The following is a 27,731-nucleotide window of genomic DNA, read 5'->3' as shown; positions in this document are numbered from 1 at the left end:
GTGTGTGCCTATGCACATGTACACATGTGTGTGTGTGTGTGTGTGTGTGTGTGTGTGTGTGTGTGTGTGTGTGTGTGTGTGTGTATGTATGCGAATGTGTAAGTGTGTGTGTGTGTGTGTGTGTGTGTGTGTGTGTGTGTGTGTGTGTGTGTGTGTGTGTGTGTGTGTGTGTGTGTGTGCATGTGTGTCTGTGTGTGTGGGTGCGTGTGTGTGTGCGTGTGTGTGAGCGCACCTATGTAATAAAGCAGACTGCACAGCTCAAGACTTCATTCCCCATATGTGTGGGAGTTGCAGACAGTACTGAAGCTTTTTCCACACTTATTATCTCAGTCACAGACACACATACACACACACACACACACACACACACACACACACACACACACACACACACACACACACATGAGTGCCCACATATAGACACACACTTTCTATGCTTCGGTGACTCTAAAGTTAAGTGCTGCTTGAAGGCAGGAGAATATGAATAGCAGCACCAACCGTGCGCCAGCCAAGCTGCAAGACCAAATCACAATGGTGTCCAAACTCTGGAATTCTCCACGCAAGCCCATTATTCATAGAAACAGTGGGCTGGACTATCCAGATTGTAAAAACATGTGGCCTGCATCCTGCATTCATATTATGACCTTACCGACTATCTGGAAACAGTTGTATCAGTTGAGAGAGTAATGTATTGTTTTACAAGGTACTGAACTTGAAAGCGTGGCATGCATTCAAAATGTTCTGGTCACCTACAATGCAAAAGAAGTTTTTATGTTGAGATTGCTTTTCACTGCCTGTTTTACAGTATTGTTATTGTACAGTGTTTTGCTGCCAGACAGTTACTGTGCCATATACTGGATATGACAATGTATGTTTTCCAGTGTTCATATTGGGCATGACCCAGTCTATAGTCCTGCTTGTCAGTGTAGTAGCCATCCCACCACTGGTGGTACGCCGCGCTGAGTCAGAGATCCGGGTCAGAGAGAGTACTCAGAAATGATATCTCGGGCCCCATATCTGTGTTCTGTAAACATCAGAAAATGTCATTTACTATAAAAGATGCTTCTATGCATCCACCCACACAAGCAGTCAAGATTCACAGTTACAGCTCGATGTCTTACGCTGTTGTTTTTTTGTTTTTTTCACATGCCCTGTTTTCACACGGCGGTTCCATCTGTTGCTGGTAAACACCAGTTTGAAAAGCTCATGGTGTTGCCCATAAAACAATTCTGTGTGACAAGGCTGAGACAGAATGCTGGTACAAACCACACATGCACTGGAGTGTTCAAGCATCTAATAGCATGTGAATAATCACGCAAGCCTAGAAGACTAGCAGGTGAAAGAAATCAGTAACATTGGCATTTGGCTTAATGCTACCTGTTCTTAAATTATCTGCTTTACACGTTTCAGTTGATAAAGCCATTTTTGGAAATTCTCCCTTTAAGGTTTGCTTACATATTCTTATAATAGTTTCTCTGTTCAATTACTTCTCATTTACTTCTCGATGGCTTTACAAGCTCATCTGTGGACAGAACCAACTGCCATTTTAATAAGAAGAATGCATATTCTTAGTCATTTGTAGTCATTTGAGATAACTGAATGAGCTCAAGTAATTATTGAAGTTCAGATTTGAATGTCTTTCAGATCTGAATTTGAAAGGCTCTATATACATATAATTTACAAATGTTCATACTGTATACAAGTGCCACAAGTGGTTTGTAGGACAAAGTCTGGTTTGTGAGATCCTGGTCTATGTGACCCCTGTCCTGCCTTTGAAGTCCACCCTTATCAAAATCAAACATGTTCATGGTCTGTAAATAAAAGCACTGCTGGATGACACACGTGCTGGTACTGTTGTTTCATTTTGGAGACAATGTGCAATATTTAGTTACATTTGATTGGTTGCTGGCAGACAAACTGCTTAAACCCTTGTTAACCTTAACTCTGCATAAGATATAGCACTGTTAAATATAATTCTACATATATCTGGGTGACATCATGGTGTATATTCCATAATACTTATGCAGCTTTAATCTTCACATATCATTCATAATGAAGAGTTGGCCTCAAGCATATTCCAAATCTCCAGGACAATAAATAAAATTCTGCACTACTTATGAAACAATAGTCCCTGCTTCAACCATATAAATTCAATGTGAGGGCACATTTTGTAATATTTCTTTAGCAATTTTTTTTAACAGAAGATGATACTCATGTTCTATGATTCATTTTACATTCACTATCATCCACAAAGCCTCCTCATGCCTAAATCTAGGGATTACTGTATCTAAAGCCAGTCAGGAACTTTACAAAGGATGAATGGGTAAAAGACTGAATGCAGGAGTTGAAGAAACAAATGAGTTATATTTTTTCTGGCTGTATAAAAATGTTTGCTTTTACATTATAGTTTAACAAATGTTAGCTTTTTTTGCTGATTACTTACTCAAATTACAACCTGAGTGATATATTTTGAAGCAATGAGTATGAAGAGTAGTTATTGTCTAATTGGAACGTACAGTTCTAATTCCAGCACAAGCAGGCAGCTAGATGAAAGTACAGGGCAGAGACGTCTGATGTCCAAATGCATGATTGCACTGTCTTGACTGCGTGGGAGAAGATCTGGGCTATTTCAGTTACAACCGAAGTTCTCTGTGAGAGCTTAAACTAAGCCCTTCAGGGGAGACATTAATATGCTTATGATTAACATTAACTAACTGAGTACAGAAAATCCAGCCATAAATTGAAAGAAGACAGCTCAGGTTATCTACTTGTTCACTCAAACACATTTTGTTTGAGAATTTTTAATATATTCAAAATCCCACCAACACCAACCTTGACCATGTGCCCTCTTTTGACCACATAAATTACTGGGACCAGAACTGTTCAGCTCTTCCACATCCACTCCATGGCTGACTGATGTCCTGCCGGGCAACTGGAGGGAACTAAGAAAGGCAGAGAGAAGGTGGAAGAAGTCACAACTAGATTTTGATCTTCGATCTTTTCCGAGCTCTTTTCAGAAGTTACAGCTGCAAAGTTTGCATTCTACAAAGAAAAAAACTGGATACCTCAGCATCTAATCCACATAAGCTCTGCACCATTTTTTTCCCTTCACTTCTCAATCCTTCTCCTCTGCCTCCACCCACATCTCTAACTTCAGAGACTTTTGCCTCCTTCTTTGAGGAGAAAGTTAACAGGATCCATCAGTCTATCTCGTGTCCCCATCCCTTCCTCCAGTGCTCGTCCACCTACTCTTAGTCTGCTGACATCCGGCAATCCACCTGCCTGCCCACTGGACCCTGTCCCATCCACACTGCTTCATTTAATTTCCAAGGACCTGCTCCCCTTCATCACTTCTATCATAAATATCTCTCCAACAGGTCACATACCTTCTGCCTCCAAGACCAGCAGGGTGGCACTGATACTAAATAAACCCACATCAAGAACTATCAGCTATCAACCAGTGTCTGTCCTCTCCTCATCTCCTCTCCTTTCTTTTTCACTTTCTTCAGAGGAACCCGGTAATCTCTTTTGAGAAATTATTGATCATCTGAGAATGCTGAGAAACATCGTCGTAATTGTGGATGACTAGTCGTCATTCTCAGGCCTAATCAAAACTTGACTTGATCATGCAGGATTCGGGGGGCCACCCAGGTGTTTGTTTGGCCTCTGGTCATGTCCAGGCTTCATTACTCCATCCAGGGGCTCCTGCTGCGTCTTCCCTTGCAAGCCCTCAGGCCTTCGCAACTAATCCAGAACATTGGATCACAGATGGTGTTCAATACCACTCTGTTAACTCTGTTAGCTTCTTCTAGCTGCTTGTTTCAGATTTACAGCTCATGCTTACCTACACAGCAAAAATGCACCGGCTCCCTCTCTACTTGATGGTGATGGTCAGGACTTGATCTATACTTCAAGCCACTTGAGCTTGACCAACCATCCTTTAAGACTCATCTGTGAGTCTTGATTGTGAGTAACACTTGAATTAAATATTTTAGATTTGCATTTGTCTTGTTTAGTAATTGCTCACAAATTGTGTTGTATTATTTAGCATTGCGTTGTATTGTAGCTGTTATTCTAGGTTTCAGAAGTGACTCTTGGTTCTGGTTGGGTTTTAAATGTAAATGTTCCAGGACATTTTTGTGTCAAGGATGGTTTTGGCATGGCAAAGCAGTTCTTTATTCCCCCTTCAACCCTCTAGTCTCACACTGCTGGACCTGTGATCCTAGTCCCCTCTCATTCACACACTCCAAGAACCCAGTGGCATTGTAATTGGCACCTTTGCAGAGGGAGAGGCTATTTCAGCCAGAGAGATCAAAATAGACTTTAACCTCCTCAGCAGGTGCTTGATGTCTTATTGGTGCAAAGAGGCAGAAGGCATGATTCAAGAGATGGAGAAATGGAGCATGGTGGATAAGGACTAACTGACCAGTGGGAAATGTTAAGATACAAGTAAAATAAAAAAAAAGTAAAAAACCTTGATGTATCAGACTGAGAAAGGATGTTTTTGAAAAAACAAAAAAAAACCTTCTTTTGAGGTCAGTGTAGATTGGCATTGTGCTACTGTCGCATTGTCGCAAGAGACTTGGAGCAGTAGGACTGAGTTCATCATTAAGACAATTTGATCAATGGCATATAAAACACAGGGCACAAAACGGCAAACTGAAGTGTTTCCCCAGAGTGCACAAAGAAACTGAGCAGCCCAGCAGCGCCCACCAGCATCTTACAACCGTACCACGCTGTTATTAAGACTGTGTGTGTGTGTGTGTGTGTGTGTGTGTGTGTGTGTGTGTGTGTGTGTGTGTGTGTGTGTGTGTGTGTGTGTGTGTGTGTGTGTGTGTGTGTGTGTGAGTAATGGCAATTTCTTTCAGAAAGGGGAGTTCCCATTAGGAGGTTTCATTCTCTTGATGATGAGCAGTGGTCAGTGCATCACAGTGCTCTTCAGTTTCAGAAGTGCGATGGTGAAACAACAATGTCAGCACTTCTCCAACTAGGCAACGGCCCACAGTGTTTATAAGTAATTAAGCCCTAAACACAGCTTAACCTATTTTGTTTTGAAACTATATATATTTGTTTCCAACAATAGCCGAAGGACGAAGGTATGAGGTCCCAGTGATAAGATTAGCCTTTCCGTTGTTTATTACTATGCATGCTGGTGAATGTGTTGGGTAACAAATACAGTATCTAAATCTTACAGTAGAATGATAAATGACTCTCATTTACCGGGAATTACTGCCACACATTTTCTGATTCATGAGTCTGCAGTGCTGAGGTTAAGCTTAAGCCTTGGGGCTTTAAGTTTTAGGAGTGAATAAAAATAATTGTCATTGATTAATTGAAAAGACTCTTCAAAGACTATGGTATTTTTTGCATAACATATCCATAAATGAAAAGGCAAAAACAAGTATCACTGCAAAGACTGACAGTTCAGTTTACACAAACCAATGGGTGGCTTCACCAGCCCCCATGAGGTCTTTCCTAAAGACTGTGAATAGATATTTTTGACAGGATATTCTATGTTTTCCTCAAAATATGACACAAATCAGTATCCTTTGATGTCAGTTTCTTTGATTGTGAGTTCATTGGGATTTGACACAAAATATATTTTTTAAAGATTACACTCATATTTAAAGCATAAGCAGCCAGCAGGACCTGATGTATGATAAGTCTACTTCCTGCTGAACTGTCAGGCATGTCAGGATCTGCAGTGTCTACAGAACTTCAGACAGGAAGTGGGTGTGTGGGCCCTTATTTGCTTTCATTTTCGTGAAGTAACAACCCGATTCACCGAATCCCACCGACACAAAGAACACACAAGCACACATTGTGCACAGAAAGGAGGAGTGTGCAACATGTCAGCCCAGTTAAGGAGTGGTGTCACCCTCCCTGTGACCCATGACCTTTCCCACAGCTGGTTTGGATTTTCACCTCCATTTGGTTGGTGGTTAATGTACGCTCCCCCTCAAAGATGTGGAAGAGAGACAAACAGATCTGTTGCTTAATGTCATTAAGCATTATTGAAGTTCCCAATAGCAGGTCTTTCAAAGTCAAAAATGACAATATTGTTCCTCCTTTCAAGTCCTTTTAACTGTCAAAGAAAAGAAAAAGCATAGGCAATACAGCAAAATACTAAACACACTGCAAATATCACAGCTGAAAATGAGATTAGAATTCCCCTCGACACACCCTTGGGGAAATGTGCTATTCTCTCTATCTATCTCTATTTCTCTTTCTTTCTCATAAATCTCTTTGTGCATGGATAATTATTCATTCGATTCCCCATCCAAGCTCTCCACTTCCTAATCTAAATATCCTCCAAATTGGAAGTGATATTATCCACGCTGCCCCCACCCCTTGATAACGAGAGTCTGGATGAGGACTTCTCTGTTATGAGCAGCACTGAGTGTTGGTCAGATGAGAATCCAGAGATGCGTGTATGAAACTGACGAACAAAGAGAACAGCTGAAAGCAACATGGCTCAACACAGGCTTGCATCACCCTAACCAGGGCAAAGCACCCCATCTGATCAAAAAAACTGCACCGTGTCTTTAAAAACCACTGAGCCATAAAAAAATCTTCCATTTATCCCATGCCCCCAAGGGCACTTTGAACCAATGGCATTTCAGGTTGTGCAATAACCATTTGTCTGAAAAATTTGCCCATGAGGAAAGACAATCTCTGTCATTCACGTGTAGGGAACAACTAATGGCTTTTCTTTTTTTGTTGTTAATTTGTGGAACGCAACCTTAGTCATCTCACTTCATGCCATTCTAAGTAATTAAGTCTGGGCATAATTAGAATTGACACTGCTCACAAATAAAGCGAACAGCAGAAATCAGTAGGGTGAAAAAAGCCGTGTTCTATATCAACCGTCAGGCCAAATCCTCGTGTGCTGTGATAAAGGGAAGTAGGAAGTGCTATTAGCATAACGTCACTCAGGCAGTGCTTTCTTTAAATGTTTTACTCAGGCAACAGTCCAGTCCAGCAACAGCAAACAAAGTAAAACATGAAGAGAAGAGACAAAGTACTGTCACGTTCACCACACCTGCATGGACAGAGCTGTGGCAGCCAAGAACCTGCAGGGAAACAGAGCCTCCCTGGCAGATGAGGGGATTTGCCAGAAGGTGCAGTGAAATTTCTCCACTGAGTTGCTGAGCCTTCTGCTGTGAGGCTAATAAGCAAAGGGGCACACGGTGTGATGTTCCAGACCTGGGAGAAGTATGTCTCGGTATATGCTATGGCTAAGTGTCAAAATTACATTACCTTTAAGAGTATTCTTGTTGTTACTATTTAATTTCATCCCTAGGGGGAATTATAAGAACAGAGGTCCAGGAGACACTCTATAATGACATGGATTGCTCCTTTGAATATAAATCAAATCAACATAATTGTCCACACCACATGCCATATCAGTATTCAGCACTTATGGTTCAATAACAGACACCAATCCATTATATTGCTATCTCCTGTCCTACACAGAGGGAATATATAATTGTCAGTTTGTTTTGGTCTGTAAGGCCACTACTAATGAAATAAAATGTGTTTACTGTGTGCATCAGCAGGCATTAGATAACTGCCATAATTGTACATATTGGTATCTAGTTATGTCTATCAGGGATACAGAGGAAAAAATGAATCCCATGATTCAATGAAACTTAGCAAGTCTAAGCAAATGATGTCTCCCAGACACCTTAAGGAACGTCTTGGCATTCACCTTTGCTGTGTTGTGTTCCAGTTTCTCAACATCAGCTAGAGGCAGAAATATTACTCAGCAGTTGCATGGTCTTACACAATAAGACATTTTTCAGTCGAAAAGGTGAGGACATGTCATGCACCCTCAGTTTAATCAAAGGGAGCAGCTTACAACATGTACGTTCTGCCCCTCTGTGCCATTGTCAATATGACCACAGGGGCAAAGCAATCCGCAAGAAAAAAGACACTTAAAATTTTATGAAAAGGACATGTTCCTGATGTGACTTCCTAACTTTCATTTTCCTGTGCTTGAGACAATAACAGACTGGGCTTGTCTAAACTGCATGGAATTTGAACCTTGGGGAAATGATAGGACACAGCATGTGAGTTGATGAGTTGGAGGAGGTTATTGTGTCAAATCCCAGTCAAGGCATACAGGGCAATAAGGGTTCCATTCTTCTGCCAGTTAATGAAACCAGTTCACTTATGTCTGTGGTTCCAGCAGGGGGACAGATCAGTAGCCAGGAAATGTTAACAAATGCTAAAACATGAAAAGTCAGATAATGTTTTTTTTTTCCAGACTTACACACATATGCCACAAAGTTTCTTCTCTTGGTATAAGATGATGTCTTGGTATAGAATCAGGTAAAATGACTGAAAACACATCCTCCGCTTTGGTCAAGTGATGATAGGCGGAGAAAGTCGGTTACCGGAGACCACTTAACTGGAACCATCTCGCCCATCCACTAGTTTTGGTGACATATAGGTTGTAATGTTTTTAATGACATAAAAGCTCTAATTCATCTGTTGTGGACAACTGTTGAAGAGGTCATTAGAAAGTCCTTTGACCCCAAGGTCTTCCAGGACTGCTGCAACATGATGGCACTGAATCCATTAACAACAGTTGAGTTGAAACCACTTTGGCTGTTCTGCCTGTATCTTTTAGAAGTTTTGCATTTGGGTGAAGATACAGGTCAAAGGTCAGAGTAACAGTATACCAAGTCGATCCAAAGTGCACCAACCTAGAGTTCATCATTATGCTCCATTTTACCTTCATGCAGGAAGCACATGAATTATTCAGTCTCTGTTTCTTCTCTCACATCTGAGAACACTAAGCCTATTGCCACACACTCTTCCGTAGCCCATATACACCCTCCTCTGGAGGGGGATGGGAGATTCAGCATTTATATATCAATCATGTACTTTGCATTACATCTACCAGAAGGTTTACAATTGTTTGTGTTTTCAGAAAGTCTATCCAAAACTTCCAAATGAATGGAGGTGCAAGTCCTTCTGCTTTTGATAGTTAATGTAAGATTCAGCGTATCATGATGTGTTCATATATGGCAATGCAAGAATGCAAACCTTTAATAATGTGTCTCTTAACTAATCCTGCTATTCTCTGAACACATCAAAATTTCAGCCCACCTGAACGCACAGTATAATCACAGCCAATAAATGTCATGAATTACTACAGCACAGGATGGTCAGTAATATAAGGGTTATCTAGTTCAGTCCCCCTAGTTTGTCAGCCCAATAACATCAGCAGCAGGTTATGAGAAGATCTGGAGAGGGCATGGACAGCAATTTTATTCCATGTCTGGTCGCATCTCTAGGCTCTCTGCCCGCACTGACATAATTACAGAAGACAAGCGCACACGATCCCTGACCTCACTATGTCGTGACTTATTACAGTGTCAGAGAAACATTTTTATGGACATATGTGTAGGTGTTTACAGGTGATTTAAACATCACTGCAAGACCATTTAGACATAACACTAAGGAGGAAGGCTACTACAAATACAAAAACACATATCGGTTTTTCATTTTAAGTCTGTTCAGGACATTCAGTGCTTGATTACACCCTAATTACATCCACATCTTCTCAGCTGTGCTCAAATTACAAAATGCTCAAGACACATTAAGATGAAAAGTTGGTCAGTTTTTGGTTCATATGAGAAAACAGCTTTTTTTAGTTCACAACAAATTATTTGGGTAGTCTGGTTGTGGATTTTATTAATATCATTAGGTTAAATTGGGTTGGAGTGTATAATTTACTTTAAGTGTCTATTACTGAAGCAAAGCAGGCATTACATCTGCCAGCTGTATCCATTTCTCTTCAAGATGATTGAAAACCCCACACCAGCAGCCCAACCCATTACTCCAAGCAATTTGGCTGACTGAGATCTTGATAGCAACGCAGCATGAAGGAGATTGAATTTCATATCACTTGCATCTCTGACTTTTATCATGAAACAAGACTTAATTGGAGGTGTTCTTATCATCATGAGGCACACAACATATGAGGAAACATATGTTTACCATGTAAAGATATAGTAACAAAAATTATATCTGAGCAGCAATTTGCTTGTTCCACACAGTGCGCACTGCATCAATGTACAGTGAAAATATGGGACAATAAAATATTCCCCACTGGGTTGGAGTGTATTTATATTCAATGAGACCAGGGAGTTGGATATGGAAACGTGTTGTGCTCTAAATATGACTTATAAATATCAAAGCCATACATCTAAATGAGAAAAGGATTTACTAAGGTTGAAATATATGGGCAGGTGTACCTGAAATATACTGATTATATGGATGGCTTGCTTTGTCTACTACTAATTATACTGAGCATCTTGTATTTGTAAGCACAGTGCCTGTCGGCTAGCATGCCCTCAGTACCATCACACCACACCTCTGTCAGGTATGAGAGAGAGAGCCTGCTCTTCCTTCCTTAGCATGCGTTAACTTCGCCACTGCGCGGAAACACAGAACCACATGACAACTATAGTATTTCACGCAATACACGCGAATGTGAGGTCTGACAAGTGTTGAACACAATATACGTTGAACAGTGACAAATACAAATTATTATTATTATCTAATTAATACTCACTGCATATTTGTTGGCTTTATTATTTATTAATTTATTTATTTTTAACAAAATTTGAGGAGGTGATTCCGCAACTTTTTGGACAGATATAATGTAATGCACCAAATAAGGGCTCTCAAACCGAGTTCTGTCATGAAACAAACAGAATAATAACAAAACATTTAAAAACAGAAATCTGACATTAAGTAGATTTGTTTCTATTTACTAACCCAGCAGTTTTCACAAAATTATAAACCGATTCTTCTTGAAGGGACGCAAGAACGGTTTAGTTCCACGGCACTGTACCTGCAGGAGACAGAGATTTCCACTTTAGTGGCGGGGATATTCCCGGTGATGGGGTCGAACTCGCACACCGAGGCCATATCTTCCAGCTTGTCCATAACATCTCCCTCCATGGACGCAGGGACTTCGGGGAAGTTCTCCACCTTGCACGCACAGTTTAACTGCGCTGGCTCCGAATGGAGGTTTTAGACTTACCCTTAGGCTAGGCGCCGATACGCACGCGGAGCGCAGCAGAGCGAAAGAGGGCAGTTCTCTACGCTGGTGGAGACTAGTGAAGAGAGACAACCTTAATACGCTCTAAAAAAATAAAATCGAACAAAGTGGAAGTGAGACTGGCGCCAAGAATGCTACGGAGAAATGTGAAAGACTGCACTTAAAGCTCTCGCAGAGAAGAGATCTGTCTATTCCCGGTGGACCGTTGGGAAAGTCAAAGAACAGAACTCCACCCCTTTCGCATTCTTTCACATGCTTGCTGCGTTGCGACTGCCGCTCAATGCAGCATCGTATTATCGATGTGCGGCTGTGCCTCAGTATTGCTCAAGCTACACTTTCACTAGCTATTAACAACACCAGTACATCACACTACAAACCAACCACCATTTGAGGTTATATATGTCTTTCTTTATAAGTTTTTGGACATTTAAGTGCCTTTTATCGTCGAAATGGATCTAGCGATAGGGCTACGCCTAATACCACAATACTTTACTTAGTCGAAAGAGCTTATGTTGAAATAAACCAAATTAAAAAGTGCCTCCTTATTCTCTTGCACGTTCCAGTTAAAATTTATATAATGCCAAGTCGCCATTAATGCATATTTTACTATTAAAAGCCGCGAATATCATCGGCATAATCAGTCTAGATTTAGTCTAAAATAAATTTGCGCCCGTTTGAAAAAAAGTCCACGCCATCTGCGGACAGTCTGACGTTGCCCGTTTTTTCAGCACCACAGTTCTGGACAGCTCCCTCTCCTTCCATGGTAAGCGTGGTTAATGCAAAAGCCTAATTGGACTATGCAAGTTAACTCTCGGGGTTACCAGAAATAACAAATCCATCTTACAAATGTATTGTTAAGCGTTGCAAATAGGCTATCTGTAAAATGCTTATGAATGAACAAAAAAGTCAGAGCATTTGACATTTTTGTACAGCACTGTACATGGACTTTTTGTACAGTGTATTTGACAGTATTGTCTTTTTGTCGTCTCTTACAGCAGGACAAATATTCTGAAATAGTTATAAGCAGGCAAGCCAGACGGTGTCTAATGTTGACAGCGCTTTAAATGAAGTGGGTGTGAGAACCCACTTTATTAGGTCATTCTAATTCTGTTGAATAACTCGAAAACATGCGCATTCCTTACATGAATGAATGAGTCCACCTGCTTACTGAAACGGAGAATGGGGTAAACAGCTCCTTGCTGGTTTGCCTCTAGGCAGCTGTTTGTTCTGTACGCAGTACTGATGGCACAAGGCATTAAAGGAGATAGGCGCTCAACAGGAGGAAGCAGTTCACTTCGTAGTGAACCTCAGCAGGGTGCAAACCAAGTCCCCTACAGAGATGACTGTAAAAGAATCATGGGCCTTGCTCCCGACCACCAAGATGCAAAATCCCCCTGAAAATGCCTTTGGGATTCTACTACCGTGTGTGTGCGCGCGCGTGCGCGTGCATGCGTTTGTGTCAAAGAGAAAGATCAAGGAATGTAGAGAGGGAGAATGTCAGTGTGCGTGTGTGGGATGGCCGGGGAGGTTGGGGGTTGGGGGTGGGTGTAGCTCTACACCTCAAATGTTGTTGAGAATGTGAGTTTTCCATCACAGCGGTTGGATTGCGTCTATTTCCGTGCCTCTTCAACTGAGAGGGATCAGGACAGACATGTAATTCGGTTATTTTTTTCACAGTTTGAACCCAATTCCGTCAAGGGCTTCGCCAGACGCCCTGCTCAATCCACACACCTGTGGGGCTAACCGACTTTTCTCTTTAAATTGTCGTTCTGCCGGAGTTGCAATGATGTATTCATGCAACACTAGCATAGACTATAACCAAGAGGGAAACTGTACACTTAGAGCTGTTTGTCAAAATGCGAGCGCACAACTTATGGGTGAATGCGGTACTTAAAAAAATAAAAGTGGCTTTTTTAAGATAGTAAAAGTGAAGGCATTTCTACAATTTTGCAAGACTTTTTGTGCCAAACAGACAGCTATTATCCAGAGCGTCCTACTTCCAAAGTGCGAAAAGACACGGCTTGGCTGACTTATTCCACACAGAGCCACAGGCGACTGCAGACGACGTTAGTCCCGTAAAGACGGACGCACCACGACGCTCCCACTACTCTCCGAACGGTGCTCGGTCACGTCACCGCGGACCATTAAGAAGAAGTGAAACGTTCGTCTTTCCCATCTCCTCGAATGTTACCCACACACCGAGAAAAGCCAGAAAAGCGAGCGCGACTGGAAAATAGAAGACCCGATCAGGCACTCCAGGGTTAGTAAGAAAAAGGCTGTCTGTTAGCTTGACTGAAAGGCGGGAAACCCGTCGTTCCATCGCAGCTCTCAGCGGCGACTCCGTCTAATGTTTTTTTCCATCTGTTACTGTGCAGAGCAAGATACTAAGACGAGACGAGGCTGTCTGAGGAAGGCCTCCTTACTGACGAGAAAGGAATACAATCAAAAACAAGAATTAGATGAGGTGTGGCCTTGTAGTTTGTTCTGACACGGATATAGCATTAGGTAACATGATTTGTATATAAACTGACGTTATTCTAATTTTCAAATGTCAATCCCCAACGTCACTGACGTTGCTAACCACAATGTTATAGCGGTTAAAACTAAGATGATCATTATGGATTTAGCACCCATGACCCCACTGTGTATCAGTGATTTTTGTTTTTCTCTTTTCACAGAGAGTTGTGGAAGAAACTGTCAGCCATATCGGCTCTGGCACCCAGCACAGTGAAGATCCTGGAGAGGGAGGTAGTCCCATTTCTCCTTCTCCTGTGAGGAAGGTTAGAGAGGAGTGAAGATTCAATTATGGTGCCAGGGAGGCACAACACACATGGGGCTCGTTCTGATATGGCTGTTTTTCTCATTCAGCATTGAGATCTATTTATTGTAACCCTGTGTTATAACACATCATTTTGATTGAGAAAGTCCTGGTATAGACAGAAACCTCCAAACACAGCACAGGGTGCCTCAGCTGTGTGGGGTCTCTCAGGGGACCCTATCTAGTTCGGTGGTGCCTACGTCTGTTATAATTAGATGGGGCAATGCTAAATTGCTGAGTGCTGTGTCCCTATTGAATTGGAGCTGGGAATTCCTTCACTAGGCTATAGTGATTAAACTCTTCTGTGGCTAGTGTGCATGACACTAAATCAATGACTCTGGTTTCCCAACCCGATTAGAGAATGGTCTGTGTCATTAGGGCTTGTCAGGAGCTTATCAGGGATAGGGAGCAGGTGCTGAAAAAATGTGGGCATAGTGGAGCTTATTCAGTGTATTAGAGTGTTCACCATGAGATCCACACATAGTGTTTGTGTCAGTCAATTCGGACAAGCACAGGAGTATTCAGCAGGCTTGTAACAAAAGATAGTTATGCTTGACACTGTCAAATGTCTGCTCAGTGTTTCCAAAAAACTGGTGTGAGAACTGAGCAAATAGCCACATTTAGAAGGTAGTGGATAGAAGATCAACAATCACAGAATAAGGGGTATCAAGAATCAAGAATAAGGGGTAGAGGTTGCAGGGGGAGATATAGGCCTTGATTAAGGCTCAACAGAGCTCCTGCACTCTAGAGCTGGAATATGGGTTCCAATTCTCATAACATACTCTCAATAACAAGAACAGGTGACAGACTAGCCAGTCAAACATATGCATTGTCACGTTGTGCAATCAGAAGCATTCTTGAGAGTGTTTGGGCACTCAGCAATAAAGCAAAGCCAGTATTTCAAAATAATAATGGTGGTGTGTGCCACCTTTGTCTTCACAGCCTTGTGATGCTGTCGTTAGAAAAGAGGCCTTAATACTTAACATCAATTATGCCTGAACATGGAGAGGGCTGAACAAAAATCAATCCAGATTTGTTCTGAGGAATAAATTGATGACGCCTGATCATGTTTTATCATTTCAGTGCAGTGCTCTACAGGGAGACCATGTAACAGTGTCAATTTATGATCACATCACATGGACACATCAAACTTCCAGCGGGGTAAAAAAAAAAAAATCAAATGTGCACATACATCATTTATTCATACACGCAATACAGTGACTGACTGAAGGGCAACTCTTTCATTTACCCTTCCCTTACTCCAACTCTCTGAGAAAGAGGGCATGTAACTTCAGTTTCCTTTTGGGCCTAGGGGAAGGAACAACAAATCCCACATTAGTAATTCACCCGGATTCCTCTGAGCTCACTGATTTAACACGAGTATCATGAACAAACAAAGTTGTGTCGGTAATTGCTTTTTTCGGATTACTGGCCCAACTCCCAGCCTGCCCGCAGCATACGGCAACTGTCTGTTCCTTTGTCTAAGCTGAGTGGGAAGCCAGCCATTAGGCAGGACAGAGCTCCTCCATCCAATCCTCAGAGACCCTAAGTCAGGCCTCACATTTCCCCTGCAGAAAACTCCCAGTACTCCAGGACCCGAGCAGAACGTCTGGATACATGTACACAAGGAACTGAGACAGATCGAGAGCCGTCTCTGCCCGACGGTCCCTGAGGACCAGCTTGAAAGGCTCCAAGGTAAGAGACGTGTTCAATAAATGCATGGAGATATATTCCTCGTGAACATCAAGCATGCTCCTGCACTTACGTGTTGCTTCTGAAGTATGTCAGTACCACTGTAAGAATAGACTTGATTTCAGCAACAACATACCTGAAATGTCTAGATCTTCTGACATATTTCAGAATGGCTCTTGAAATCCAGTGAGGATATCTTGGGATTGACTGTAAAAGGGGTTGAGACAGCTGGGCTGCTTGGTTGAGTTCTGTTGTTCCTGTAGGTTCTAGTGCAAAATCTGAAGCGTTTCTGACCCAATTGTGGACTTCCCTCAGCCTTAATAATGTACTTATTTACTAGCATTCTAATCACTAGGCAATAGTGAACATGGATGGAAAACATTTTAATTATTATTAAGTCAAGAAGCTTAGTGTGCTTATCTGAGGATATGAATATGCTACCTCAGAGTACATTTGTACTGTGTTCAAGTATGGAAGTATTTTTTAATATTGTGAGTGACAATTTAGTAAAGCAAAGATAGGCCGTGCTGGGAATAGACACTGAAGCTAATGAAGAAATATATTGTTCATAGGCAGAATGAGTCACTGCATGCATTTACAATGCCATGGAAACACAATTGTGAGCAAGTTGGGCAACATTAAAATGCAATAAACCCGTAGATCATGCCTGGTACCACCACAGGCTAACAAGTAATACATTTTTATAGATGTAATTTAAAGAAAGGTCCGGGGATCACTGCCTCAGTCACTCCTGCACACAAATAAAAACAAATATAAACATCCTCCTGCCCCCCCCACACACACAAAGCATCAATCATCACTTCTCTCCTGCTCACTTCTGTGCAGTCCTTCTGTAGCAGATATGTCGATTGAGACAAAAAAGAGCACAGACAAAAATAAATAAATAAACAAGCAAAGGTTGGGAATTTTTTTTTTAGATTAAATTGCTTGTTCCTTTCAGAAGCTTCTCGAGCACCCCTGTCCAGTAAAATAGAATGTCAGAAATGTCAGGTGTGGGCTAACATCTAAAAAACAAAACCTTCAAACATGAAAGTTGAGTCCCTTTACTATGCCCTAAGAATCCAAACCATCATCAACATCAGGAGAACAATCCTTTTTGCTCAAAGCGATGGCTTGGTTTTATAATCCCCTTTTTTTCAATTACACTCCCAGGGATATTTTTTAGTCTATAGAGTCAATTTATATATATATAAAAATGCATTCAAATCCTACTGCACATTTGTGTAGGCATTTCATTCGCAGTTCATCTGCACAGTTCCAGCTGTCAAGATCCCGCTGAGCTACTGTGACAGAGAAGTAAACATGGTGCTAACAGTGGATGCTAATCCTGTTACCGCTGGATACCAACCGATGCTAATGAAGTTTGGAGACTATACAGGAGCTGCTCCTTTCTGCAGATTAAATTAAAAGGATTTTGGTGAAAGTTTTGGGGAGAGGGTGTTCAGAACAAGTCAAATACACTTTTAGTGTATTCAGTAAATTCAGTGATAAGTTTCAACTATCTAGTCCTCGCACTATTGAGAATAAATTGCACCAATGTGATGAAAATGTGACAGCTGTCTCAGTTCCTTGGGGATTCCTCGAGATTATTGTGTGCTGCAATTTGCATGTGAAGACCTCTTCAGTTAATAAGTTGTGGCTGAAAGAGTGAATGCCAAAGTGTAAGAAAGAACTCAGGAAAGTTGTGCAGGACATCTTTGCTCTAAAAAACTACTGGCGCCTTCTTCCTGAACACCCAAGCGTAGAGTGAGGAGCTAGTAGGGCTTGAAAACCTGTCACAGAGAGAAGTAGTGACAAGAAAAGAATAGATTGGTTAGGAAGGAGGAGTTTCCACTATAGCCCTTCTCCCAAATGCCAGTGGTTGCATTGCTCTGTTAAGAAACAGGTACCTGGAGTGAAATCCACATGTATGTGCCTCAGATGCACATACACGCATAAACACAGAGGTCAAGTCATTGTCAAAAATTTGCAACTGTAAAAGCAAAATATTATAAAAGCATTGTCCAACAACTGTTTGGATTTCAATATGCACATCTCACACACACACACACACATGCACATACAAACGCACAAACTTTCTTCCTTCTTGATGACATTCATAAGGTTTGACTTCTGCACGGTTATGCAACAGGAACAGAAAAAAATACTGAAGTTTAGACTATTTGGTCATTTATCCACAAGTCATCATTCTGCCTTTGTTTGTCTGTCTTCCTCATAACAGAAGATCAAAATGTGTTATCATAATTTTGTTGACTAGGAAACCTGCACATCATAAAGCACATCATGACAATACACATCAGCGCCTTACTTGTAGATACTGTCAAAGGAAATCTGCACTCATATTCTCTCGCTGTGTGTGTGTGTGTGTGTGTGTGTGTGTGTGTGTGTGTGTGTGTGTGTGTGTGTGTGTGTGTGTGTGTGTGTGTGTGTGTGTGTATATACCTCTTTCTGTATCTAGTCTCTGAACTTTGGGGTGTCAGAACACATTATTAGAACTCTGTTCCTAGCATCTTGAAACTTTATTTCCACCATCATTTAGATGACTTGAAAGCACAATGAATCCTACATTTCACAATAAGACACAGAAATCACAGGTCAGGTCTTCACAGCAGATGGCATAATATGTGGATCTGTAAAATTACCAACTTTATAGTTTTTCTTTTTTAAAGCACAGGAAGAATTCACCACTATTGCTCTAAACGTCATCTCAGTCAGTGATTTTAAGGTTATTAGTCATTCTGAGGACCCATTCACTACCATTCTGACTGAGCAAAGAGAAGGGAAAAAGTCAATATAAGATTCAATATCATATATTTTATCCACATCAGCACGTTTAACCTTTTCTAACAGAAGTTATGTGATAACATACTGTGTGATGTATATTTCTCAGAGTTTGACTGGTGAATGTAAAGTATATGAAATTTTCATTGATCTTCATTACTAATTAACTTGTTGCTCCACTGGTTACTCTGCCATGGGCAATTTCAATTAGCATTAAGACCTGAAGCTCATTAAATTAGTTGGCCATAGGGTGACCAGCCCTATGGGCTGCAAGTTTCTCCTGTCATTGATTTGACATGATGTTGCACATAAAGATTAGCAATAACAAACAGGACTTGCCTTGAGGTTTGGGTTTTACAGTATGACTAAGCTTTAACTCACTAGTATGATGATTCTTTAGGCAATGAATACTATGATCACAACAGTAAAGATCTTCATGACTCCTACTGAAATGATTTTGATTCTCTATCTGCAGAGAGAGAGATGGAACTCTCTAGAGTCTTAGATAACCCGAATACTTCAAACCACTCTGTCATCACCTTTAATTATGGCTCGAGGACAAGGTGAGGAGTGGTTCGGAAGAATCCGGTGGGAATGTCTCCCTTAAATGTGTAGGTAGTTTTCAAAATTGATTCAAAGATGTTGTGGAGCTCAAAACTGAGAGGTTCAGCATATCACTGATTCTAATTCTGAAATTCACCATAAATTATATTTATGAAGAAAAATAAAATATTTCTTTTAACTTTAAGCTTTTGTTCATAAGGGCAGAGGTTAACTCAATGACTGGAATGTTACAGTTACATTTAATTACCCACAAAATTAAGACACTATAAATTCATATAATACAGCAGAAAAAATGCTTCTTTGGTGTTGCGTCATCTTACCTGTGAGATCTTTTTCCTGTCTATGTTCTGCTCATTGCATTTGTCTGCTTACTACTTTGTATGCAGACAGGGATCCAGTACTGAATGCTGGATGAGGGATGTATTCAGAAAAACAGGGGGATCAACACTGACCAGACCTGAGCAACACATACAGATACACATTCATAATGATGGCTGACTCAAAATCACCGAGCAATCATATGTGGGTTAGCAAAAAACTGGTTAGATCAGCCAAGCAGAAGAGATGAAGAGACTTATGCCAGATACAGCACGGCTGCAGCAGAGAACACTTCCATGTCTGCACGTGTACTTGTGTAAAATTGGAGGTCGGAGCAAAGTTGGCTGTCGATGAGGTTACCTAAGCACTCACACATACAAACACTGCAACACAAGGGCAGAGAAAGCATAATGAAAAGCTGTTTGTCACTATCTACTAACAGCAACACTCAGAATTTGGTGGTGAATAACAAATTAAGACCTTTGGCTTGAAGTTTTCATTTCCATCCGGTCCAAGGCTGTACTTGATAATACTTCTGTTGTAAGTTTTAAGGCATGTATTAAATTCTGCACACCAGAGGTCTTTGGATTCAAGCCATAGTGGCAGGTGAAGTGTGCGGATGTTTAACAACTGTTTACATTAATAGTAATGTAGCCATGCACCTTGTGCCAAAGCTCTTCACTTAGACGCCTGACAGCAACTGTGTGAAACTGTTGCTGTATCTGTGGTAGCAGCTGTCCGTGAGTGCGATGGCAGGACTGCCCTCATGGGAAGCCTTGCTCCTGTCATTGGAGATGACACACGACCACATCAGGAGAGCGGACACTGAGCCTGACCCAACCATCACAGACGAGCGCTGGCACACAAGGAGGCCTTACCTGGTGAAGGAAACAGCACCTCACTCGGACCACGGCCGGCGCCGCCGACACTGGATGTGGAGCGTTCAGGTGCCTGTGGCGTGATGAAGCACATCGATGAGAGAGAATTGTGCTGTAGGGGAGCCTCTAATATAGATGGCAGAGGGAGTGAGAATTGGGCCAGGGCTGGAGAAGGAAGACTGGAATTATTTCTTCATCTGGCTGAGGTCTCCATCTCTTTGTTTTTTTCCCCAAAATGAAACAGTGCCCTCTCATGGAACATTAAAAGTAAACTCCTTCTTCACTCACTGTCATGCCTCGTGTTCATCACTCTAGACAGCGTGAACTTTCTTTCCTCTGAGCTTCGGTCCAATAATGATTTTCATCAAGAAACACTTCATTATGCAGAGCGCACAAATTGGGCTTCCCTACTCTAACTATTCTTCACACGCCTTAAACCCAAACCCGGCCTGGCCTGAACCCAGAGAGTCAAACATGCAAAGGCAGTCCCTGAATCTCTGGAGGTGCCCTGAGCCTCGTCATGTGATCATGAGGTGAGAAGAAATTGGTTGCAGCCCCGCAGCAAAACTGCAGTGAGGTCACGAGGTGACAGCAGAAACCAGAGACTATTGATCTGAGAGGAGGGAGCTCGTCACACACACTAGCAAACTTCATGCTACTGCAGGGAATGCTGCTGAAGGTTATTTTTGCTGGTGTCTGTGTCTGATGGCGTCTGATGAAATCAAGCACACATTTACGAAAGAGATAGTTGACTTATGTTAGACAACCACCTAATTTCATAACTATGTGAGCATGTTGGCAGTTTAATAATACTGCAAAATAAATAATTTTATATTAATGCAATTTCATATAAGAATTGTATCAAAAGCAATCAAAATAAGAATTGTACTTAATCTAGATTTGGTGTAGATAATATAACAAAATGTTAAGCAGACTGTCATGACACACTTCATTTCTAGCAGAGTGATTGGATTGGCTATTTAGATTTTTTAAATTATTAGCAAGTTTTTATTTAATTTAAAAGTGTAAGAATATTTCACTGATAATGTCAGTTATAAGTGTCAATTAAAAAATTTTTTGTTTTCACTGTTTTGCTGCTACGTTGTGTGTTTCTTTTTTTTCAGCCTCAGAAAAGCAACACTGTGATGAATGCTATGAATGGTGAACATGGCTTCAAGCCTCATAACATATTTTTGTCATTATGCCCACCCATACTCCGAGTGGAATGTAGGTGTCTGTTTTGTTGATTGAGATTGGCATTGTTTAATGTTAGAGGTAAATGACTGTGAGACTCTCAACAGCAGAGTTAAAATGCATTACGAGTATAAGCAACAAGATTATAAAAAATTATTTTGTTTCTTAAGGATAGATTTATGGTGAACAACTGCTAAGATAACCTCAGGCAATCCAGTGTTTACTGCTGTGATCTAATCATGTTTACTATGTGTCAGAGGTAATTGCACTTCTGGTGAAAAACAATATTTCATTTCTGTGCATACAGTAAAACTATTAATGGAAAATGAAATAAGGGGTTTGGTGTAGATCTACTCTGGTCATAAACACAATAACTGCCAACACTGTCAAGATGACCCGAGGCTTTTCTGCATTAGTGTAGCCATTGTTTTGGATTATTAGATGTGATTTACACTTCTAAAACCAGAGTTGGAAGTGTCTGTGTTTGTTGTTATCTTTAGGTGGGCATGTCATCATCTGGATTACATCACCATAGAGCAGCAGACTTTCCAACAATGCTGCACAACCATAAATAAATAGCTGAGTTAATAAATAAGGCAACAATCTAACACGCAATATATGCTAATTATACAATATACTGTTGGATATTTGGTAATATATTTGGGGACATTATAAATATAGGCATACTTTATACAGTATAGTATCATTTATGTAAAACAGTACCCCATTCATGAAACTTTGTACATTACATTAACCCCAACTTCCATTGAAAGCAAGTTCTGATATTTAGTGCAAAAATAAGTTCTAAAATAAGTCCTTGGCATCTGCACATATGCTAAATCAAAGCTTTAATTCTGTCAAATCATTTATGCTACAGTGGATCTGCCAATAAAAATCCAATGACAGATTGAAGTGAACTGAGGTTCAGCGTGAACAGACTACCAGTATCAATCACGTAGCTGATGAAGACCCTTGGGGCCATGTACACAGATGAGCATTCATCAGACTCTGTTAGTAGACTATTGTGTTTATAGTACCACTAATACCGACAATTTCAGATTTCACAATACTTGCACATTATCCAGAACAAGGCATTTTGCAATTTTATGACTCCAGATGGAGGTGGGGGTATTCATGTGATACACATACAAAAAAAAAACACAATCAAAATAGTAGCCACATTTGTCAAACAGCTTTACACCTGTTGATCACAAATGTACACAAACATCCATAAACATCCACAAAGTAAATGTCAGTTTGCCATTGACACAGGTATGACAAGGACAATACAAGAAAAATGTTGGTAATGTCTATACGCATGAAAGTCATGCTAACACCAATGACCTAAAGTTATGCCCTATGGGATAAATATCCCATCCATGAGAAATATCCCATAGGTGAGACATATTTCCAAAGGGGAGACATATTTCTATAGGTTAGACATATCCAGCATTTTGACAAAAAATGGATACACTGCAGTAGGCTAGCCATAAATGGGACATTCAATGTGCAAGTAGTCATGCTAAATTGAACATCTCATTTAGTCACAAATATACAAATAAATGAATCAATAAATTCTCAAAAGCAAACTCATAAAAACTCTTTTCTTCTGTTTCAAACACCCTGTGGGTCAGGCTATTATTGGGGTTTGGGTTTAAATATCAAATGACTTGACTGTTTCCAAGGTGTAACCTGGCTACTTACCCAAACTGCCTCTTGGCACCATGCTAATCATTTATTAATTAAATCAGGGTACATTCCTTGGACATGATCCCAAGAGGAGTGGCACTGAACTGATCTTGTCAGGAATCAAAAACTTCATGTACAATCACTTTGACTGTAAACTAGCTGTGGTGTCAGATGACAATGCCATGGAAAACCTATTAGTAGACTAGCATAACAGCAGGGTTAGAGTAACAATAATATTTAGTGTTACTAAGTAAAAGTTTGGACACACAAAATGTTACTGTATGCATCATTTGTCTTAGGTGGATGTGCATATATTGCACATGACTAAATATAGTCTAAAATCATGATTAACATGGATGCATATTCATTATAATAACACTTGGGTAATATAATTAGTTTTTCCTGTAGCACTGTGTTTATCTGATTCAAGTTCTTGTAATCGTGACATTTCTAAAGGATGAGGACAGGTGGAAATGCTGCTATTTACGTGGTGTATCGAAAGAAGACAAATGAATGCTTCCTGGTGAGCAACTTTAGTTGACTCAGATAGTCTGGAGGGCATTGTTGCGGTTTGTTTTGGTACAGACTGTTTGTTCTTTTAGATATGCAACAGTTTTTTCCAGAAGGAAGAATTTGTACAGTACAGCTGACCAACCACCACTGAGTAAAAATTAAGCATAGTTTCCGTGATCAGGCATGCATTATCAACAACCAGAAGTGCTACAGTGATGCTCCAGTGGTTGGAAAATTAATTAAACTATATAAGAACAGCTTTTGTAGTACATTTCCTCATGTCAGATCTAAGACATTTGGAGTTAAGATTGTATTGAGGCTGTATAGTCACGTTTCAAATGTCCATACATTTTTAGTTGATTATTTTAGACATTTTTTAAAGGAATTCAGTAACTATCCTTAAGTTTTCAATAAAATGTGTTGCAGTAGAAGTTATTTTCATTTTTTAAGGCCCCAGATTTTTCCCGGAATGGAGCTTCCACTGTCCTGGAGGCAGATTAGTTCAAAACCACTGCAATATTCCTTTTCAACCTGATATTTAGCACGTTTGCGAAACCTGCCCAAGAAACACTGTAATAACAGGACGTTTTTTTTTTTTTCATTTCCTGTGGTCTACTTGCAAAACCAATTAGACGATTTATGTTGGCTGTACTGTGTCCCCAAATGTCACGGTACAAACTTTTTTGACAGACAGGTGCAATACTCCATTGTTTGCTATTGCGATTTTTGTGTTTGTGCTGCCATATTCCAAACTGTGCTCTCAATATTACCCATGTAGCCCTGCTCCAGGTTGTTCAGCGGGACGTTCCTCTCTTTCGCGCTAGGCCGTCCCGCTAGACAGCCAGACCGAGCAGGACGCCCGTTTGGAGCTGCTGGTCACCGTGGCTACCCAGACGTGAGCCTCACAGCACCGCGATCCAACAGCTGTTGTGCCACTCGGCCAGCTACCGCACCTGTCGATTAGATCTGCACATTTTGGTGAGGTGGAAATGCACCCTGTGGACTGGGCGTTTGAAACAGATCTGAAATATTAACGTGATTGTATCCCTGTAACTGACTGTTACTGTGATGTGTCTGCTTCTTGAATTTAATGAATGCATAAAGAGTCTGAATTCTATTCAACTTGTGACAAAAACATGTTTGAATAGCTGTTAAATGCCATTATGAATGTGGAAAGGTTTGTTGATCTCAGTACAATTCACAATACAATGTGTCTGGGAACAATAGTTTGAACGTTTTAATTTACATATGTTGAAGTTTGTACTATTCCAATTAAGATCTTTCCCTGAATTTTGATTAGAAATAATTGATAATTGATTAATTATTTACATTTAATTAACTGTATAAGTGCTCACTGTATCCATCTTTAGGTTTTTTTTTAATCCAGTGTGGTCAAATATGAGTTAAAAACCTTGTCCTCTGCCAGTTGCTGCTGAGCTGCCTTAAAGGCAGTTTGCCACCAGGGGGCGTCAAAGGGGTTTAACGTGACAAAACGTTCACTTCGGTTTGAGACCGGCAGATCTGGTCTCCTCTTACCCTACACCCTCACATCAGTGTGAGTGATACGTTCGTGACACAAACTGCTGACTCACCGCCATAGATCAGACACAGTGGAAAATACGCTTGGCCAAAACTTTTCCCATTTTCATTATTTTATTGCTTGTACTGTTCCCTAAATGTATTCTATGACACACCTACATTAATGAGGAAGTGTGGCCCTAGATTAGATGAGCAGTGGCCATATAGCATGACATGAATGATTTAGAGAAAAATCTAGAACATATTTTTCACTTACCTTAAATGTAATCAGCCAATACATATTCAGTTACCAAATTACCTTTGTTAACTGCTAAATATATGCGGCTAATGAGGCATAAAGTAATACAAGCTTATGACCACCAATTAGTATTATGTAATTTGGCTGACCATCTATATATTGAGATAATATATATTTGGACTATATGGTTTTGATAAGGACAATGGACAAATACTATTGTGTTGCAGCATTATTGACTGATGCCATGAGGAATTTTGCAGTTTAATCTAATTCCCAGTTCCTTATACCGTGATGTGTCATCCATCACAACTGAAGCACTAAGATGGCCTTATTCTTTATTGTCCAGATAGTCTTAGATGGCACTTTGGGGGTCTGCACAGTTTCCAAAGTTGGTGTTGGTAATTGCTCCTCCAATGGACACATCACCTTCACACTTGAGTCCGTTCTCACACGGGCAGTAGTAATAAGTACCATACAGGCTCTGTTGGGAGAAGAACATATTTAAATACTAGAGATCCGCATCTCTCCATACCCTAAATGCAGGAAATAGCAAACTCACGAATGACTTAAAACAGAGTAATGTTACTCTAACAAAGAATAAAAACCCACAGTGATTTCCATTGAGGCAACCAGTTGCTAATGCAGTTGGTACCATCCAGAGGGACATGACACCTATTCTAACTTGCACTTACTCTTACTTTCACTGCCTTAAAAGTCCAATTAGAAATCAATGAAGGAACGAACACACATATATATATATATATATATATATATATATATATATATATATATGTGTGTGTGTGTGTGTGTGTGTGTGTGTGTGTGTGTGACACACACATATATATATATATATGTGTGTGTGTGTGTGTGTGTGTGTGTGTGTGTGTGTGTATATATACAATATATAATATATAAATATTACTTGAATACTTAAATTATAAATGAACATTGATATTGTGGGTGCAGTGATTTGCAATGCTGATATAGGAAGGCTTAATTTGTGGCAGTCCTAAAACCTGGACTATGGCTGATCTGACTCTTTATCTGTTTATCTGTCTTTTTACACATTGGCGTTCAGATAAGATTTCTGATGACCTTGAAGTTTTTTGGTTTTTTAAAGAAGTAGAAATTCACCCTCACTTTGTCACCTTGCCTGGGCCAATAAAAACGTTTCCTGTTCTATAATTACAATGAAAAGCTGGAGTGATCTTTAATTACACTTTAATTACATTACAATTACATTTACATTTAATTACATTCATACTACTTTCTTATCAAAGAAAAGCAGAATAAATTTTGTAAAGCACGTTTCGCTACCGCTATTGCTTTTGAATGTACATATCACAGAAAAACACGATGTGGCTGCTTGTCCAGACTTGACCAGACTGGGGGGGGAATAGAACAGACTGGAACGTTTCAACACCGAACCGAGAGGGAGCTGCTGCGCGCGCAGGTACCCTGGCCTGGCGGGCTCGCGAGGGGCTGTACCTTTTTGGAGCATATGTCCTTCTCTGCGGCGCGTGGAGCACAGCGGGCCAGGCTGATACTCGAGTGGCGGAGGCAGCAGGAGCTCTTACACTGCAAACTGTTGAGGCACAGCTCACCGTTGTTCTAAAGAGCAGACGCCGCGTAGCCAGAAACCAATATGGATTCTTTAACAGGCATGTATACAGCAGCACGCGTGCACTCTCCACAGAACAGCGGAGAGAGAGGACAGCACCAAAGCATTTGAGTCTCCGCATCAGAGCCATGTGCGCATTACCGTCTATGTTCTTACCAGGTTTATGATGATGCCCCGATCTTCAGGAGTATGCAGAGAGCTGCCCAGAGCCATGGCTACCAGGCACAGAGCAAGCACCAACAGAGCCCTCATTATTGTTCTTTCTAGATCCTTCCAAGTCCAGTCACACTGGCGTGGAGCGATTTTGGTCCTTTATATCCAAGTGCCTATCAAACATTAATAACATTAACAAAGGCTATCTTGCTCAAACATAAGTAAAGTACATCTACAGCACATACCATTAGGTGGCTGACAGATGAACAAACACTGCCAGATTCCCATTAAGCCAGACTAAGAACAGAAGGTTTATTCCCAGCAGGGCGCCTCTAACACACTGTGTACTATTTCAGACAATATCTTCCTGTGGCTTTTCCTCTAAAACAGATCTGTGTTGGAAACGTGTAAAATGTAGCTATCTTCAGTGTATATTTTAAAAATAAATCATTTTTTTCTATTGCAAGCAAATTAGTTTGAACACTTTGTAAAGCCCAATGACTTATTTTAAAGATAGATTTATTGATTTATTAATAGGCTGTATATTGAGCTTACTTTTATAAATACATATAATAACTTTATTGCTATCTTTTCGACTAAGAAAACTAAATCCTATAATACTGGAATGGTGT

The 27,731-nt window shown here is 40.5% G+C and overlaps 2 protein-coding genes and 2 long non-coding RNA genes across 6 annotated transcripts in view; 1 reads left to right on the top strand and 3 right to left on the bottom strand.

Moving 5' to 3' along the window:
* The window catches only part of cpne5a (copine Va), a 60,418-nt gene extending 48,936 nt beyond the window's left edge, over positions 1-11,482 (bottom strand). For 2 of the 3 annotated variants that reach the window (XM_077003733.1, XM_077003734.1), the window contains exon 1: positions 10,871-11,481. In XM_077003733.1, the coding sequence (XP_076859848.1) occupies positions 10,871-10,980 (110 nt within the window). In that variant the 5' untranslated portion in view covers positions 10,981-11,481. Of the gene's footprint in view, positions 1-2,832; positions 2,943-10,870 lie in introns of all 3 variants that reach the window. The other variant, XM_077003735.1, reaches the window with a different exon arrangement.
* A 1,656-nt stretch (positions 11,483-13,138) lies between these two features.
* LOC143511666 (uncharacterized) lies at positions 13,139-20,269 on the top strand. The gene is made up of 5 exons (XR_013130218.1): positions 13,139-13,340; positions 13,456-13,544; positions 13,759-13,828; positions 15,473-15,593; positions 20,009-20,269. It is a non-coding gene; the product is annotated as an uncharacterized LOC143511666 (long non-coding RNA).
* Positions 19,282-20,037, bottom strand: LOC143511667 (uncharacterized). The gene is made up of 3 exons (XR_013130219.1): positions 19,937-20,037; positions 19,755-19,809; positions 19,282-19,657 (listed from the first exon to the last, which is right to left on the bottom strand). It is a non-coding gene; the product is annotated as an uncharacterized LOC143511667 (long non-coding RNA).
* A 4,701-nt stretch (positions 20,270-24,970) lies between the features above and the next one.
* Positions 24,971-27,575, bottom strand: LOC143511665 (colipase-like). Its single transcript, XM_077001246.1, has 3 exons — positions 27,103-27,575; positions 26,814-26,936; positions 24,971-25,806 (listed from the first exon to the last, which is right to left on the bottom strand). The coding sequence occupies exons 1-3, from the start codon at positions 27,196-27,198 to the stop codon at positions 25,678-25,680; spliced, it is 348 nt and encodes a 115-aa protein (XP_076857361.1). The 5' UTR covers positions 27,199-27,575; the 3' UTR covers positions 24,971-25,677.
* Positions 27,576-27,731: the final 156 nt, after the last annotated feature.

This window comes from Brachyhypopomus gauderio, chromosome 4, assembly GCF_052324685.1.
Source record: "Brachyhypopomus gauderio isolate BG-103 chromosome 4, BGAUD_0.2, whole genome shotgun sequence".
In the NCBI taxonomy this organism is placed as follows: Eukaryota; Metazoa; Chordata; class Actinopteri; order Gymnotiformes; family Hypopomidae; genus Brachyhypopomus; species Brachyhypopomus gauderio.
The sequence above is the reverse complement of the archived record's forward strand: the minus strand, read 5'-3'. Positions and strand labels throughout refer to the sequence as shown.

Excerpts from the sequence above, each read along its gene's own strand:
- LOC143511665 (XM_077001246.1), bottom strand. The coding sequence starts at position 27,198 with ATGAGGGCTCTGTTGGTGCTTGCTCTGTGCCTGGTAGCCATGGCTCTG. Across the intron at positions 26,937-27,102 it reads GGGGCATCATCATAAACCTG|AACAACGGTGAGCTGTGCCT; the intron begins GTAAGAACATAG and ends TCTGCTCTTTAG. Across the intron at positions 25,807-26,813 it reads AGGACATATGCTCCAAAAAG|AGCCTGTATGGTACTTATTA; the intron begins GTACAGCCCCTC and ends TTCTCCCAACAG.